Source organism: Mirounga angustirostris, unplaced genomic scaffold (assembly GCF_029215605.1).
Source record: "Mirounga angustirostris isolate CCGP_5_RB_7025 unplaced genomic scaffold, mMirAng1.0.hap1 SCAF_11, whole genome shotgun sequence".
Lineage (NCBI taxonomy): Eukaryota > Metazoa > Chordata > Mammalia > Carnivora > Phocidae > Mirounga > Mirounga angustirostris.
Window position 1 is genome coordinate 12065077 of NW_026991719.1, and position 16256 is coordinate 12081332.

Genomic DNA, 16256 nt, shown 5'->3' on the forward strand with positions numbered 1-16256 from the left:
TTGGCCACTCAACTGACTAAGCCACCCAGGTGCCCCTGCATTCTTTAATATAGTGATGTTTGGGGGCGCCTGGGTAGATCAATTGGTTGTGTCTGACTCTTGGCTTCAGCTCAGGTCATGATCTCATGGGTCATGGAATGGAGCCCCGCATTGGGCTCCAGGCTCAGCGGGGAGTCCGCTTGTCCCTCTCCCTCTGCTCCTCCTCCCACTCATAGTCTCTCTCAAATAAATAAATCTTAAAAAAATGATAGACTGATGTTTGTATTGGTTAGTCCTTGTGGAAAACATGGAAGGTGAAACTACACCAAAAAAAAAAAAAACCCCCCCCACACACACACACAAAAAAACCAACACAAAAGTCACTTTCATTTACATTTCTTCTATGAAACAAATCCAGATATCACCATCCCACCTAATTCTTTAAGTGACTTGTTTTTCAGATGCTTCTGTTTTTCCAGTTTCATCACAGTTTTGGTTAAGGACTTGGAGAGTGGAATGACAGCTATATTTCCACTTGCTTTACACCATTTTATTTCCAGTACATATCACCTCACAGTGTGCTCCCTTGTGACACATTATGGGATCAGTAAATTAAAAATGAAAGGTGTGGTTGATGACTGACTGCTCTCTAATTACCCAGAGTGTTTGTCAAAGGCAGTAGGCAGAAGGCATAAACCCCATTTTGCTGTTATATTGACTGTCAAGTTTATAGCTCATTTCTGCTAGCATAGAAAACTTCCCCAATAAGGGAATCAATCCCCTCAGCATCAGGATAAACAGACAGTGAAGAAAATGATCTAGTGATCAAGCTGGTTCATCCCATGCTTTCAAAATAAGAAGCCTATCTGGGATGAGTGTTTCTCAACCTGTTGTCACCCCATTATTGAGACTTTTTAAACATCTTTTCCTAATAGCTCATCCACAAAATGTTAATACCATAGGTATACTTTTTATCTGTGTATGGACAGTGGTCCTTTGGAGGAGTATAAGCCATTGTAACATCTTAACTTTTTTTCTCCCCACTAAGAACAATTTCCATCATCTTGAGAATGCATGTCTTGGATTATGCTTGCTAGTACACACTGAATTCTGATGATGTTTCACCATTCTGTATGCAAAGCTACCCTATTCTGGAGTATTCAACTCAAGAAAATGTAAGATAGAAAATGGTTCTTTAGCAAATCATTATTATCAACTGAGAGAACAAATCTCCTTCCTCTCCTAAAAAGGAGGAAGCCCTAATAATATTAAAGAGCAATATGATTCCCAAGTCAAAATGGTGTCCAAATCAAAAATCTCACACCCACAATTTCAAACTCCTCCACCTACAGGGAGAGGGGCTGGCTTTGCTCTCAGAAAGGATAAGACTATGAGCTTGCAACAGTTACCATCTCATTTACTTGTTTATCAGCACACATTTATTGAGCTCTGTAGACTTTCAACTCTGTGAGGGCGGGGATCGTGTTTGATTTTTGCTCACCACTGTAGAACAAAGGACAGAAAGAAGGAAGGGAGAAAGGAAGGAAAGAGAAAGACAGGGTACTATGCTAAGTGATTTGAACACCGCCTCCAAGAATATTATATGTAGTGTGAAGATACAGATATGTAAAAACAAAGTAAAATATTATAATAATTTTCATTAAAAAGATACATAGCTATGGTGAGGTTACAAATTAGTGGTTAATTCTATCTAGTTAGAGGTGGGGGGAAGTGAAATAGGTTACGAGAATGTTCAAGGAGACAGTGTATACAGATTTTTGTAGGCCCTTGGGGTACTCTTGGCTGTATAGTCTCCTTCCTCCATAAAAACACATTTAAATATAACATAACTGTGGTACAGCAAGATGAGTATAATTATCAGGGCAGTCTAGGAACACATAACTGGGAGGTCCAGCAAAGACCTCCAGGAGGGGCAAGATGTTTAAGTGAAAGAAAGGCTAAGGACAAGCTGAAAGAGTGGCCGAGAGACAGGGAACCGTGTAGAGAGAACAGCTTGTTCAAAGGCCTGGAAGTGAGAGATCTGTTATGACTAGATGAAAGAGAGAGAGAGATAAAGAGGAGCAGGGTGCGAGATTAGAGAGGAAGGTGGAGGTAAGACTGCAGCAGGTCCTGCCTATGTTTTAAAAGTCTGGCTTTATCCTAAAGATAATAAAAAGCCATTTAAAAGCATCTATGTTATGGGTGCCTGGGTGGCTCAGTTGGTTAAGCGACTGCCTTTGGCTCAGGTCAGGATCCTGGGGTCCTGGGATCGAGCCCCACATCGGGCTCCCCCTGCTCTGCGGGGAGCCTGCATCTCCCTCTGCCTGCCGCTCCCCCAGCTTGTGCTCTCTCTCTCTGTCAAATAAATAAATAAAGTCTTTTTTTTAAAAAAGCATCTATGTTAGGAACCAACAGGATCAAGTTTACATTTTGGATATTCATTCAAGCTACATTACAGCCAATGGGCTGGAGAGGGTATAGTGGATATTCTGGGGGTCCACCGGGCCCCCTCTTCAAGATCCATGTACCTATCCCCAGCTTCTGGAAACACTGGCTTTTGAAGGCTCACAGCTGATACATTCGATGGGAGTTGCCCCCAGCCACAGGGAACTACCTTTCCCAAGAGCAGACCCTCCCCCAGAGAGCACCCATGGCCATGACTGGCTAATGTGGAGATACAAAGGCCCAGGTACCTTATCTCAATCAGGGACAACCTCAGCTCCTAGGCTTCTGGAAGGATTGGCTAAAGCCTCTGTTGTAATCATGTTGCTGGTCACTTCTCCCTCTGCCTAATCCTACACTTATTAGTTTCCTATTGCAGCATAACACCTTACTGCAAACTCAGTGGCTTAAAAAAAGCACACATTTATCATCTCACAGTGTCCCTGGGTCAGGAGTCTGGGCACATCTTAACTGGGTCCTCTGCTCATGCTGCAATCAAAGTGTTGACCAGACGGCATTCTCATCTGGAGACAGTTTGGGGAAAAATCCACTTCCGAGCTCACTTTAGTTGTTGACAGATTTCATTTTCTTGTGGCTGAAGGACTGAGGACCTCAGCTTCTGGCTGGCTGTTGGCAGAAGCTGTCTTCAGTGCTGAGAGGCCACCAATAATTCCTAAAGTCTGCTCACAGTCTCTTTCATGTAGGCTTTCCAAACATGGCCATTTACTTAATCAAGCCAGCAAGGAGAGTCTCTAGAACAAGTCTGCTAGCAAGACAGACTCAGACATAATATAAAGTAATTGCAGGAGTAACATCTCTTCATCTTTGCTGTAGTCCATGCAGAAGCAAGTCAGAGGTCCCATCCTCACTCAAGGAGAGGGGTTACATAAAGGCATGAACATTAGGAAATAGCAGACATCTTAGAGTCTATTTGCCACACCTACCTTCCTCACTTCTTACAGGTGTATCTCCTGAGAGCACTCCCCAATAAACCTTCTGCCTGCAACTACCCATCTTGGAGTCTGTATCTGGGGAGCAACACTGGGGCAGTAAAGGGAGTTAGAAACTGTTGCTGTAACATCAACTATGGGTGATAGCAGTAGGAGACTGAGCAGCAAATTTTCTTTCTATTCATAAATGTATAATAATTTATTATTAGAGATTAGAATAGTCATGGCCTATCTGGAAATAAAATGAAGTCTACAAACTATAAGATGTCTTCAAGCAAGGATACACACAACAAAAATAATTCATTTCTAGGGTTGTAGAACAGATTACACATAACTAGTAAAAATTAGGCTTACTAATTTCCACAGTATGAAAATAAATCTCAGACCACAATCAGTCACATAATTAAAAAGAGATGATTAGCACTTTTATTAAATTCACGGAGATTGTACTTTTACAAATTGCAGAAATAGTCAACCAATAGGGCTGCCTTATTAGAGAATGATAGAGAATAAGTTAAGTATTGGTATGATAACAGGATCAAATTCCACCTTGTGTACTGACACTCCCACTTTCATCATTCATATCCCATTACAAACATTGTATTTTATTCTTCCTTAGTCATATACAGAGTGATATAAACAATATTCAAAAAGGATCCATTTTCAAAGATTTTTACACCATATTATGCATATTCTCCACTGGAAAAATATCTCTCCGTAGGTCTTCAAAGTGTGAAAAAATATATATTTCCGGAAATGTTTAATACTAATGCACTTTTAAACCAATAACTAAAGACACCGCATGACTACATTTACACATTGTGTTGTCAGAGAAATATTTTAGAATATTTTAAGTAGTCAACAGCTTACGATTCCAGTGGTCTTCATGGGTATAAATGACGGCCTTTTACTTTCATGCACATGCAAAATTTCTTAGAAAAGAAGAGTGGTGAAACAAAATAGATGATCTGCCCTTGATAATTTATAATGCTCAGCAGTTGCACAGAAACAAGTGTTGAGTTCCTAGGGGGAGCAAAACAGCAGCCCTTCAGAGAGGGGTAAGCCGCTCATCCTCTGTCATGAAGGCATCATTAATGTGCCCCCCCTTCATGTCCAGAGGATCGCAGGGGATGCCATTCTCAATTGTGATCATGTTTTCACACTTATCTTCAGTGTCATCCACTTCAGATGGTCCTTTGCTCTTCCTAAATGCACACAAAAAGAATGATTGGGGTCTAGAAGAAGAAAGCCTGGTCTTCTGTACAAACATGGAGGGCAAGAGAGGGAAGAGGAAACTTAGAATGGTGAAATAATTGATGGCATTCCATACTTCAAATAAACTACAAAGCTCATAAAGAGCTAATGAGGTGAAAAGTTGCTACAAGATAAGAAATCTACATGGATGGGGCTCATCAATGGATACCCAACCATTGAGTAAGAGATGATTTGGGAACAGAGTATTCACACAGTCTCAGTCTATCACCCCCACAAGCAATGTACTGATTATAGAGATATTTGTATTTTGTCAAGGAAGAAATCTGGTGAACATCACCAAAAATGAGACAAATTGACAAGTGCCTCCAGATATGATGCACTGAGATTTTATCTATAAAATTCTGTGTTCTGTGTTCCTACCCCGCCTCATCACCAATTTTTTTTTTTTTTTACCTGAATCTCTCAGGAGGAAGTAATCAGACAAGTCCAAATTTTAAAATATTTTTTTTGGTGGGCAATACACCCATATAAATTTTAAAATATTTTATAAAATAGCTGATCTGGACTCAGCACAGAGTAGGCACTCAAGTGATGTGCTTAGAGTTGGATGGACAGACATGGATGGACACGGATAGTTGGCTAGCTAGTTAGACAGACGGATGCATCAATAAATGTAGATCAATGGCTGGTTGGCTGGATGATAAATTAATGGATGGATGGACTAATGCTGCAGGCAAAGTTACTTAGACAGTAGCCCAAGGTAGATCTTGAATAGGATCCACCACAGAAAGAGAAAGAAAGAAAAGAAAAGAAAAGAGAAGGGAAGGGAAGAGAAGGGAGAATATATACACACATAATATTTCTTTTTTTTTTTTTACACACATAATATTTCTTGTATCTCTTGTATTCTTGCTTTTCCAAATGAATGGAGGAAAATATTTGTTTTCCTACCTTAGGAATAAGGAGTTAGTATAGATTTTGCCAGGCTTAGCTGATGGTTTATTAGATAATTCCAAACAGCTGAGGTTCATAAAGAAAGGTAAAGTATCATTCCAATACTGTAGATTCCACTGTCATCACTTGAAAATATTTTGCTATTAGATATGCCACTGTCAGGTGTCACAATTTATCACTACAGGCCTAATGCTACGTTAAAGTTGGGGGGTCCTAGTCCCAGAGACCTAGGAATGGATAAGCTGCTGTGTTTTTCCATCCTCAGGGTAAAGACACTGTACTGGCCATTCTAAGCTTCAGCCATCAGCAATTAGGGCAGGTTGGGGTGAGCACAAAGTTTCATGTGATGAGGAGGTCCAACAGCCAGGTGAAATCACCTACCAGAGGACCAGAATACTTTGCCCCCTCTCTTGTGGACGGGAGTATTGTTACTTTCCATGTCCTCCAAAAGGCAAAAGCAGTTGACATTCTATAACCATCAATCATCATTTCCATTCATAGTACCCAACATTCATTGAATAACTATGTTTTGAGTTACTACTATGTGTTCAAACAGACAGTCCTTGTCTTAAAATGAAAAGAAAGGACTTAATAAAAGGGGAAAACTCCAAATTTCACTCATCCTCCCTCCCCATTTTTATGGATTATAAAAAAGAGCAGTGATGTTTCAGTAGGGATGAAGCCCCAGTAGTAACAAATGGATATTTATAAATTATCATCAAAAAATGTCTAGTTTGTGCAATTTCCCCCACACTCACTCCTCACTGGTCTTGGAGTGAATAAGAATTCTCCACAACAATAAACAGATTTTAAACAGTCAAATCTTACTCTAAAATATATATATTGTGTATATAAGTATGAAACTCATATTACAAAAATCTTAGTGGAGGGAGTATTCTAAAGCAGGTGGTAATGCAATGGGAGTCTTAGAAATAGACACCAGCTCCTTCAGTTAAAAAAGTGTTTTTACCAGGGCACCTGGGTGGCTCAGTCATTAAGCGTCTGCCTTCGGCTCAGGTCATGATCCCAGGGTCCTGGGATCAAGCCCCACATCGGGCTCCCTGCCCTGCGGGAAGCCTGCTTCTCCCTCTCCCGGTCCCCCTGCTTGTGTTCCTGCTCTCGCTATCTCTCTCTGTCAAATAAATAAATAAAATCTTTTAAAAAAAAAGTGTTTTTACCAAGTTAGATGAAAAATCACAGGGAGCTGGACACATGCAGATCACTGCAAGGAATCTCACTTTCCCCTCCCAACCATAAAGGAGAACTAATCCATTAGGTCTCACAAAGGAATGGGGAAGAACTAAAAAGAAAGATGCAAACAGACGGGGACAAGTTTGTCTTCTTTAGAAGAAGGATTTCTCAACCAAAAAGATTCTGAGCAAAATGGCTGTGGAAATGCATCTAATGGAGCTGTGCCAGTGCTTTTGTGACCTTAGATCCAGTTGTTCAGAGTCTTGGCATTACAAACTGCAGTGTCAGTAACGTGCTGGCTGGACACAATAAGCGGCTCGAAGGTTATCTAACAGTAATACGGCACTTGGTCACATTTCATAGTGTGCACTGTAATAAACTGATTCACTACCTCTGCACTGCTCTTACTAACAATAATAAAACTTAACTATCTTTCTGGATCATTCTGATTTGATGTTCTGCTTAAAACATGAATTCTTTTTCCTGAAAAATAAAATTGAGTGTTAATGACTTCCTCTGTTCTTGCAATGTCCGGTGGTTTAGGAAGAAGATTTTTTTAAAAAAGTAACTAAAATACCTGAAACTAGTTCTTAAAAACCTTGAGAGTACATACTTCTCATAAGTCCAGAGAGAAGAGCGGCAAAAGAGGGGACCAAAAAAAAAGATCAGGTTACCCTCAGAGCTAAGGGGTGTTGAGGAGCAGGGTTTGCTCAAGATAAAGTAGTGGTGGGGCGCCTGGGTGGTTCAGGTGGTTAGGCGTCTGCCTTCTGCTCAGGTTGTGGTCCCAGGGTTCCTGGGATTGAGCCCCGAGTCGGGCTCCCTGCTCAGGGAGCCTGCTTCTCCCTCTCTCTCTGCTGCTCCCCCTGCTCATGCTCTCACTCACTCAAATAAATAAATAAATAAATAAATAAATAAATAAATAAATAAATAAATAAATAAATAAAATCTTTTTAAAAGAAAGATAAGAGGCACCTGGGTGGCTCAGTCATTAAGCATCTGCCTTCAGCTCAGGTCATGATCCCAGGGTCCTGGGATCGAGCCCCCATTAGGCTCCCTGCTCAGAGGGAAGCCTGCTTCCCCCCTCCCACTCCCTCTGCTTGTGTTCCCTTTCTCGCTGTGTCTCTGTCAAATAAATAAATAAAATCTTTCAAAAAAAAAAAAGATAAAGTAGTGGTGGCTGAAAGCACAAAGAATATTTCTGTCTCCCTTCAAACTAGATAGGGCTGAAGAGCCAAGGCCCAAGAATAGCCAGAAAAACAACAAAGGATAGACAAATATGATTTTGAAACAGAACAGAATTAATTATTGGCAAATGAGAACTATCCTCATAATCAGTATGGATGATTCCTGGGGAAAATGTCAGTGTTACTGGAATGATTTCAGTGGGCATTGCAGTCCAGTCAGATTGATGGGCTTTAGGATCCAGCCTATCTGGTTTTAAATACAGTTACTACTAACTTTCTGACCATGTGACTATAGGCAGGTTGCTTTATGTCTGCTGTGTGGTAGTGATAATAATAGTAATTAGTGGGGCGCCTGGGTGGCTCAGTCATTAGGCGTCTGCCTTTGGCTCAGGTCATGATCTCAGGGTCCTGGGTTCGAGCCCCGCATCAGGCTCCCTGCTCCGCGGGAAGCCTGCTTCTCCCTCTCCCACTCCCACTCCCCCTGCTTGTGTTCCCTCTCTAGCTGTGTCTCTCTCTGTCAAATAAATAAATAAAATCTTTAAAAATAATAATAATGATGATGATAATTAGTAACTACTACATGACAGAAACCAGACTAAGTGCTTTTTTTCTCATTTAGTTCCTATTTATCTCATTTAATCATCTCATTTAATTCCTATTGCAATATTATAAAGATTTTATTATTATCCCTGCTTTTCTTTCTTTTTTTTTAAAGACTTTATTTATTTGAGAGAGAGAGCACAGAGGGAGAGTGAGAGGGAGAAGCAGACTCCCGACTGAGCAGAGAGTCCGGGAGGCTTGATCCCAAGACCCTGAGATCATGACCTAAGCCGAAGGCAGACGCTTAAGCAACTGAGCCCCTTATTATCCCTGTTTTTCAAATGAAGGAGCTAAGACTCAACTATGTAGAGCAGCTTATCTTTGAGAATGGAACAAGATTGGTGAAACCAGTGGACCTAGAACTCTACTTAATCTCCCCAGGCTTCACTCAAAACACATATTTGATTCCTATTGAGTATGTACATTTAAGAACAGCAAAGGAAAACAATTAGCTCTAACATTTCTGATTTTATTTACACATCTATTTTTGAGACTTAACTAAAACTTTGTAAGAATGTGAAATTTCAGTATATGAAAATGTTGGCTGAGCCCCATCCCCTTGTTTGAAAAGCAGTATTTGTAGAAATCTAAATGTATTTCTGCTTACTACTGACCTTATGGGAATAGAATTATAACCAGAAATAAACCAAGTGAATTTACTAATGACTCTGCTCAACTGTGAGCATTAGCTAGGATTCTATGTCCTGAGTCCTTAACCTGGCTTTGTTACCAAGTGCAAGACTATAATCTCCTTGTAGGCAGGGACCATCCACGTTATCTGTGTATGTATCTTCCCTGATAAATACTAGAGCTCCCATCACAGAATGGATGGTCAATAAAGGAATAAGGTATTTTTTACCTCTTTGGGCCTTGGCTTCTGGAGAGCTTAATTTAGAGCACTTTCCAGTGTATAAAGCACTTGTGTGTATTCTCTAACTTTGTCTTCTCATCATCATAACTATTTTTTTTTAAGATTTTATTTATTTATTTGACAGAGAGAGACACAGCGAGAGAGGGAACACAAGCAGGGGAAGTGGGAGAGGGAGAAGCAGGCTCCCCGCGGAGCAGGGAGCCCGATGCAGGGCTCGATCCCAGGACCCTGGGATCATGACCTGAGCGGAAGGCAGACGCTTAACGACTGAGCCACCCAGGCGCCCCCATCATCATAATTATTTAAGAAAATATTATCCTCATTTTCCATATGTGACCGGCTCAAGATCACCCAGATAATAAGCACCAGAGCCTGAGACTGGAACCCAAAACCAAGAGTATCAATCCAGTGCTTTTTCTACTAAAACACACATCACACCAACTGCATCACCGTTGTCATTGTCACATCACCATGGCCATCACAACCATTGCTATCGTCATCATTATCATCATCATAAAGCTGAACAGAGAACTAAAACATCTACTTGTGGGCCAGCACTAGACACAGATCTAGTACGGACATCATTGTGGAGTACATGCATTTCATCTTGGGTACCTGCCCACCTACCCAGCTGCCTAATTGTTTCCCAAAAGTAAAAAAAAAAAATCATTTTGAAGCTTTTTTTCCTTCAACAAGTCTCTCATTTCCACAAACTGCTATTCTCAACTAGATGGTAATAGCAAAGCAACTTCCTCAAATTATTTCACAAGGAGGTGGCATTTGTAATGGTGTGCTGAAGCTGGCTGGTATAGGATTGCGACAGGTGATTGTTAAATATTCAGAAATTTCATACCTGATAAGAAATCAACAAATGCTACAAATTGGGATTTTTTTTTTTACAAAGCTGGTTAACCAGTTCACCACTATTATAGTAAACAGTAACCCTAATAAGATCATTTGCTTTTTAACATATGTGTTTGTTAACTAATAAAATCCCAAACAATGAGCCATTGAACCGGAAAATTTTTTATAGTATCGTGACAATTTCTGAATGAAAACGAGATCTCTTTTCAGTATCTCTTAGTCACAGAAATGGGTTAAGCTGATCTTGGATAATAATACTGTTTATTTAGTGCATGCTAGGTACTTTATACACATTTATCTCATCCAATCTTCATGGAAGCCCTGTGAGATATTATCTTCTTCCTACAGATGGAGAAACAGTCCCATGGAAATTGGATGACTCGACCAAGGTCATTTGACTAAAGGGTACAGCTAGTGTTTGAGTTCACTAGCTTGGCCCCCAGTGACTGTATACTTTACAGCCAGCAGCTATGAACAATCAATGTAATGCTGTTACTGAAACAGGTAAAAGAATTGTTAAGGCTTTCCTTGAGAAATTTCCTCAACAGTAAGTTTAAATATGCATACGTCGTAGATGACAGTGGCACTCTTCTCCACAGAAGCAAAATGGTAACTGAGATGACCCTGCAGTCTCTCCTGGCCTTCTAAATGTAAGATTTTGTATAATGCAAACTATGTTTGTTAATATCTAATGTATGGATTGAATTGTTGAGCAAGTCTTTGTCTTCCTCAGGACTAAAGGCATTGGAGGCAACTCCTGCCTTTTCCATGATTAGAAAGGGCTTTCATCACCATTACCAGGGCTCTCCCCACTCCAGACTGCACCCTCTCCACACCTTCGAAGCAATACTTTGCTCAAGAGAAGCCCACCACAGATTGTATCTAACTTAAAACACAACAAATCAATTTATCTTCAGAAGGTTGTCATAACTGTCCTGACTCTATTTGCCAATTAGTGATGCTCTCCAGGTTTACGCAAGAGATTTGTCTGTCTGTTTCCCTAGTCTGAACACAAAATAAATTTGCGAAGGCAAGGTTGTGACAACAGCCTCATTTCTCCTGGGCAACAGATTATGATGCTACACACCCAATTATTATATTACTGCAGAACCTGCTCAGCAGGAAAGAGATAGCACAAGCTGGAAGACCAGCAAATGGCAGGATAATAAAATAACAGTAACAGCTAACACTTACTGAGCGCTCACCATGGGCCAGGAACCACTCTAAGCACGCCACAGCATTAACTCTTTTTATCCCACCAAGTTCATTATTTCTGGTATACCTCACTGTCACTCTAGCAAAGTTATCTCTGCACAGGCAAGAAAGAAAGATTTAACCAATTCGACACTAGCACCACAAACCATATTCTTCTGAGCTTGGGTTCCCTGACTCATTGCCTGTGCTTCCTGATATGCACATAGTTAATGGGTTACATACAAGAGCAGAATCCAGGATACAAATACTTTGAATCTAAGCAGTATGTCTCACCGTCCATCCTTCTAACTCCTACAGTATACTGTGCTAGTGAGAAAACTGGGAACCAAGGAGATGAAGTGAATTCACAGAGGTTATGATAGTTAGAAATCATAGAATCACAGAATTCTAGGATTAATACGGAACTTAAAAATATTAAACATAAGTAGTCAAATATTGCAAGGGAATCTTCCTTAATACTAAAAAAACTGAAAACAAAACAAACTGACAACTTGTACCAAGGCTCTCTGCATTGCATGTCATGCCAAGATGAAGAAAATCAAACAACTTGATTTTAATCTTTGAGTTTAAGTTGGGGACTAGACATAAATCTCATTTATTCCAGAGCATTTCACTTATCATTTGTGAAAAAAAGTTATAAAGGCCAACATTTGAAATGATTCCCTTCTGCTAGTAACTAGAGTGAGACATGTGGAAAGTAGTAAACCTCCAGAGAAACATTTAGTTGGACCCACACTTGGCCAAACTCATCCCACATGTCTGTGTGGGCATCGATCCTTTTGAAAACCAATGCATGTCCCTGTGATTCCCACTTACCAGAATTCTTCTTCCTTGGTATCAGATGAGAAGGTTTTTAGAAGAATCAAATTGTCTAGTGAAGAGTAAGGACTCTCTCCACTTCCCCTCTGGATCAGAGGTACTGATAAACAAAATTATTTTCTCCTTTCATCATGCTGAGAAATCCTATCCTCCTCTCCTCCTGTCCCACTACCTTAGTAACTTTCCCATTGGTCTGAAATTCTCCCTTGAAGAATTGCAATAATTTAGACAGCAAAGTTTGTAGGTGCCCCAGAATCCAGGTAAAGGAACTCTGGTAGTAGGAATCTCTAAGTTGGAAGCTCTCAAACTAAGTTAATTAGAATAACCTGGATATTCATTAAAATGCATCCCCATCACAGATTTTATTTAGAAAGTCTGCAGTAGGGCAAAGGAACCTACATGTTAAACAAGTGTTCTGGGTGATTCTGATGCAAGGTGTTGATTCAAAGTTCACTTTGAGGAACATGGTTCCATATAATACTATAGGCACCAGAGGGACAAGCAGTTGTTGAAAGGAGGGAAGTATAGAAGCACAAGAGTATCTGGGACAAGATGGCGGCTATAGGCACTGGGCCAAGAAAAAGCAAGCCAAGCTGAGGATGCATGGAAAAAACTGTGGAACTGCTAGCATTTGGAGGTAGAGGACTATTAAAAATTAACTCTGCCTACCCAAAAAGTCTGCTTAGCTTTGTATATCCAACTTACAAAAGCATAATACAGATATTAAAATCAATTCTTGATATGAAATATTCATATGGTGTAGAATAAGGAAAAAGATAGTAATGGAAGGAGTCATAGTTAGTAAGGGACACTGGACTCTAAAAAGTCTCTAAACACAAGAGCCTAAGTGATATTCCGATAATCACCAATATTTTCAAAGTTTCAGATTTAAGGCATTATCTTCAGCTTGGGGAAAATCCTCTCCTTATTTTTCCAAGTCATGAGGAAATAGGAAAATCCTCCCTAAATCACTCTGTATCTTACCTTCTACGTTGCCGGATTCCTGACAAAATCAAGAGCAGGACTGCCACTATGACGATGCAAAATATCACACTGAATATAATAATCCAGATGGGTACAGATGGGTCAGTTGGTGGTGCAAGAGTGGAAGGAATTTTTAAAAATTCCAGGGTCTGGTCATTCAAAAAGAAGGCATTGTTGATCCGGTTCCTATTCATTCTACAGTATGATGATTAAAAACAAACAAGAGAGAAAAAAAAATTAGAAACAGAAGGTACAGACCTATCTCTCCATGATTACAATTATCTCTAGAAACAGAGCATCCCTGTAGCAAGAGACCTCAGTTTGACTAGACAGTTTGACGGGGGCAATCATGCTTTGGTACCCTTTTCGAGGCAGTGCTGGCTGCTACTGAAAGGCTCGCCTACTGCCCTCCATAGCTGGGAATGTCCTAGAAGTAACCACAACTCCTGAGCTTCAAGCTCTGTCCACCATGTTTTATTTCCAGAAAAGTAGCATCTAGATTAAGATGACACAACTCTATTTAAGGTGGCTTACACAAATACCAACAGCCAGAAGAGGTATAAGAACATAAGAAGACAAGAAAACCGGGAATAAAAAAGAAAACATGAAGCCAGGAGCAGCTGCAAATCCAACAAATTGATTTTTTTTTCATTAATTCAACAAACCTTTGCTGAAAACTTACCAAGTACCAGATATGATGCTAAGTGCTAGAGATACGAAGTGAAATGAAACTACCACAGCGCTTATAGTCTAGTGCAGTCTGGAAGGATGGCACTTCAGTCCCTCCACAATCCCAGCACAGTGCAAGATGTTCCATGACAGAGCTTAAGTATGACCACGATGGGAGACAGGGGATGGCCAAGAACATCATAGCAAGAAGTCAGGACTGCTTTCCTGAGAAAGCAACTTTTGAACTTTTGAATTCTTGTTTAGGAATTCTTGAGACCAAAGTGTATAGTGAGCACAGGATTGGAGACAAGGGTATAGTAGATTTGTTCAGGAAACTACAAGTTTCGTACAACTAAAGTCACTGGCGTTTGAGAAGTCCAAAACTCTAGAAAAATATCCAGGTAAATGAGTTACTCTTCCCCGGGGAAAATCTGCATTTTTGGTGGTGGCAGCAATTAGGGAGGGGTTGATAGTGAAGACTTACTTGACTGAAAAGAAATTAAGTGAATTTCTAACTGGAATTTGCAAACTAGATGAGGAGATTTCTTGGGGATATTGTATGGCCTTGACTGAATTCACACTAGACAAGCTGACTTCATCTGCCTCTAGAGCAGCAATGGAAAATACATATATAATGTGAGCTTCATGTGTAACTTCAAATTCTCTAGGAGGTGCATTTTAAGAAAAAGTAAAAAGAAACAGGTGGAATTATTTTAATTTTTTTAAGTAGGCTCCACACCCAACATGGGGCTTGAACTCATGGCCCTAAGATCAAGAGTCACATGGTCTACTGACCAAGCCAGCCAGGTACCCCAAAACTATTTTAATAATTTTTTTGCCCAATATATCCAGAAAAATATAATTTCAATGTCATCAATATTGAGTTGGTTCACATTTTATTTTGTACTCAATCTTTGAAATTTGATGTGTACTTTACACTTAGGGTGTATCTAATCTTGGACTAGCTATATTTCAAGTGCTCAATAGTCACATATGGGGGCTGACTACCATCCTGGACAGTGTAGGTCTTGAACCTGACCGTAACGGCTTGAGAATCTCTGCAGATCAGCACTAGGCTATCAGGAGAGACCTCCTTTAGCAAATAAAAATCAGTGAGGCATGATTATTCACGAATGTGAAAAAGAATCCCAGCCAGATAATCTATAGCAGGGGATAATTCCAATGTAATTTTTTTGTCATAATACCCTCCAGTTCCATCCATGTCATTGCGAATGGCAAGATTTCATTCTTTTTGATGGCTGAGTAATATTCTAGTGTGTGTGTGTGTGTGTGTGTGCGCGCGCGTGCACGTGCACATGTGCGCACACATCTTCTTTATCCATGGACATCTGGGCTCTTTCCATAGTTTGGCTATTGTCAAACTATGGAAAGTTTCCTTTTTCCATAACCTATCATTGATAATCTGGGAACACAAACCTCTCTACAAAATAATGAACCCCACTACCAAGGTATAGCTCAGAGTAAAATGAGATGTTGCTCTGTATTCTCATTCTATCTACCTGGTTAGTGAATACTTTGCTGTTCTTTTGCCTCTCTGGCTGATTAGAAGTTCTAGATCAGTACAGACTAAATCTCCAACCACCACTGAAATCCCCCATAGGTGTCAACAACATGGATATCTTCCAGCCAAGATTGGCCTGATAAGGCCAGGCCCTCACAACAGAGCTAAAACAGACATCTTAGAACTGGTGGGTCATTCCCTCAAGTAACCCCATAGGTGTGGACACTCTGGGGGAGAGGAAAAAACACCACTGGATGTGATGGCAGATGCCTGGGTTCAAGTCCTCACTCTTCATTTTTCTAGTGTGGTGGCCTCAGCAAATCAATTAGTCTCCCTGAGTCTCAATTCCCTCATTTATAAACCAGGGATAATAATAATCACTCAGGGGCACCTGGGTGGCTTAGTCAGTAAAGCGTGTGCCTTCAGCTCAGGTCATGATCCCGGATTCCTGGGATTAAGCCCCACGTAGGGCTCCCTGCTCAGCAGGGAGTCTGCTTCTCCCTCTGTCCCTCACCTCTTTCTCTTTCACTCAAATAAATAAATAAAATCTTTAAAAAAATAATTACTCAAAAGTGATTGGTGCTGACATTAAATGCCACAGATGTGCAGGAACACACTTTATGAAGCAGAAAGGGTTATGCAAATATTAAGTGGAACTAGCATTATTTTGCCCAACTCCGCAGATTCTTCAGCCTTGAAATTTCCTATTACCTGTCCTCTAGATGCTGTCCCCTTGCTTTTCATGCTATCCTTCTTTCTTGGTATCGTTCCCTTTATTTTCATACAATACTGATGAG

General features: G+C 40.3%; 1 protein-coding gene across 1 annotated transcript in view; it reads right to left on the reverse strand.

The window, feature by feature from the left end:
* Window positions 1–3795: 3795 nt before the first annotated feature.
* The window catches only part of CLTRN (collectrin, amino acid transport regulator), a 32240-nt gene continuing 19779 nt past the window's right edge, over window positions 3796–16256 (reverse strand). Inside the window, exons 5-6 of the mRNA XM_064574816.1 lie at window positions 13269–13463; window positions 3796–4576 (exon numbers count right to left, since the gene is read on the reverse strand). Coding sequence (XP_064430886.1) covers window positions 4420–4576; window positions 13269–13463 — 352 coding nt within the window. The 3' untranslated portion in view covers window positions 3796–4419. The remainder of the gene's footprint in view (window positions 4577–13268; window positions 13464–16256) is intronic.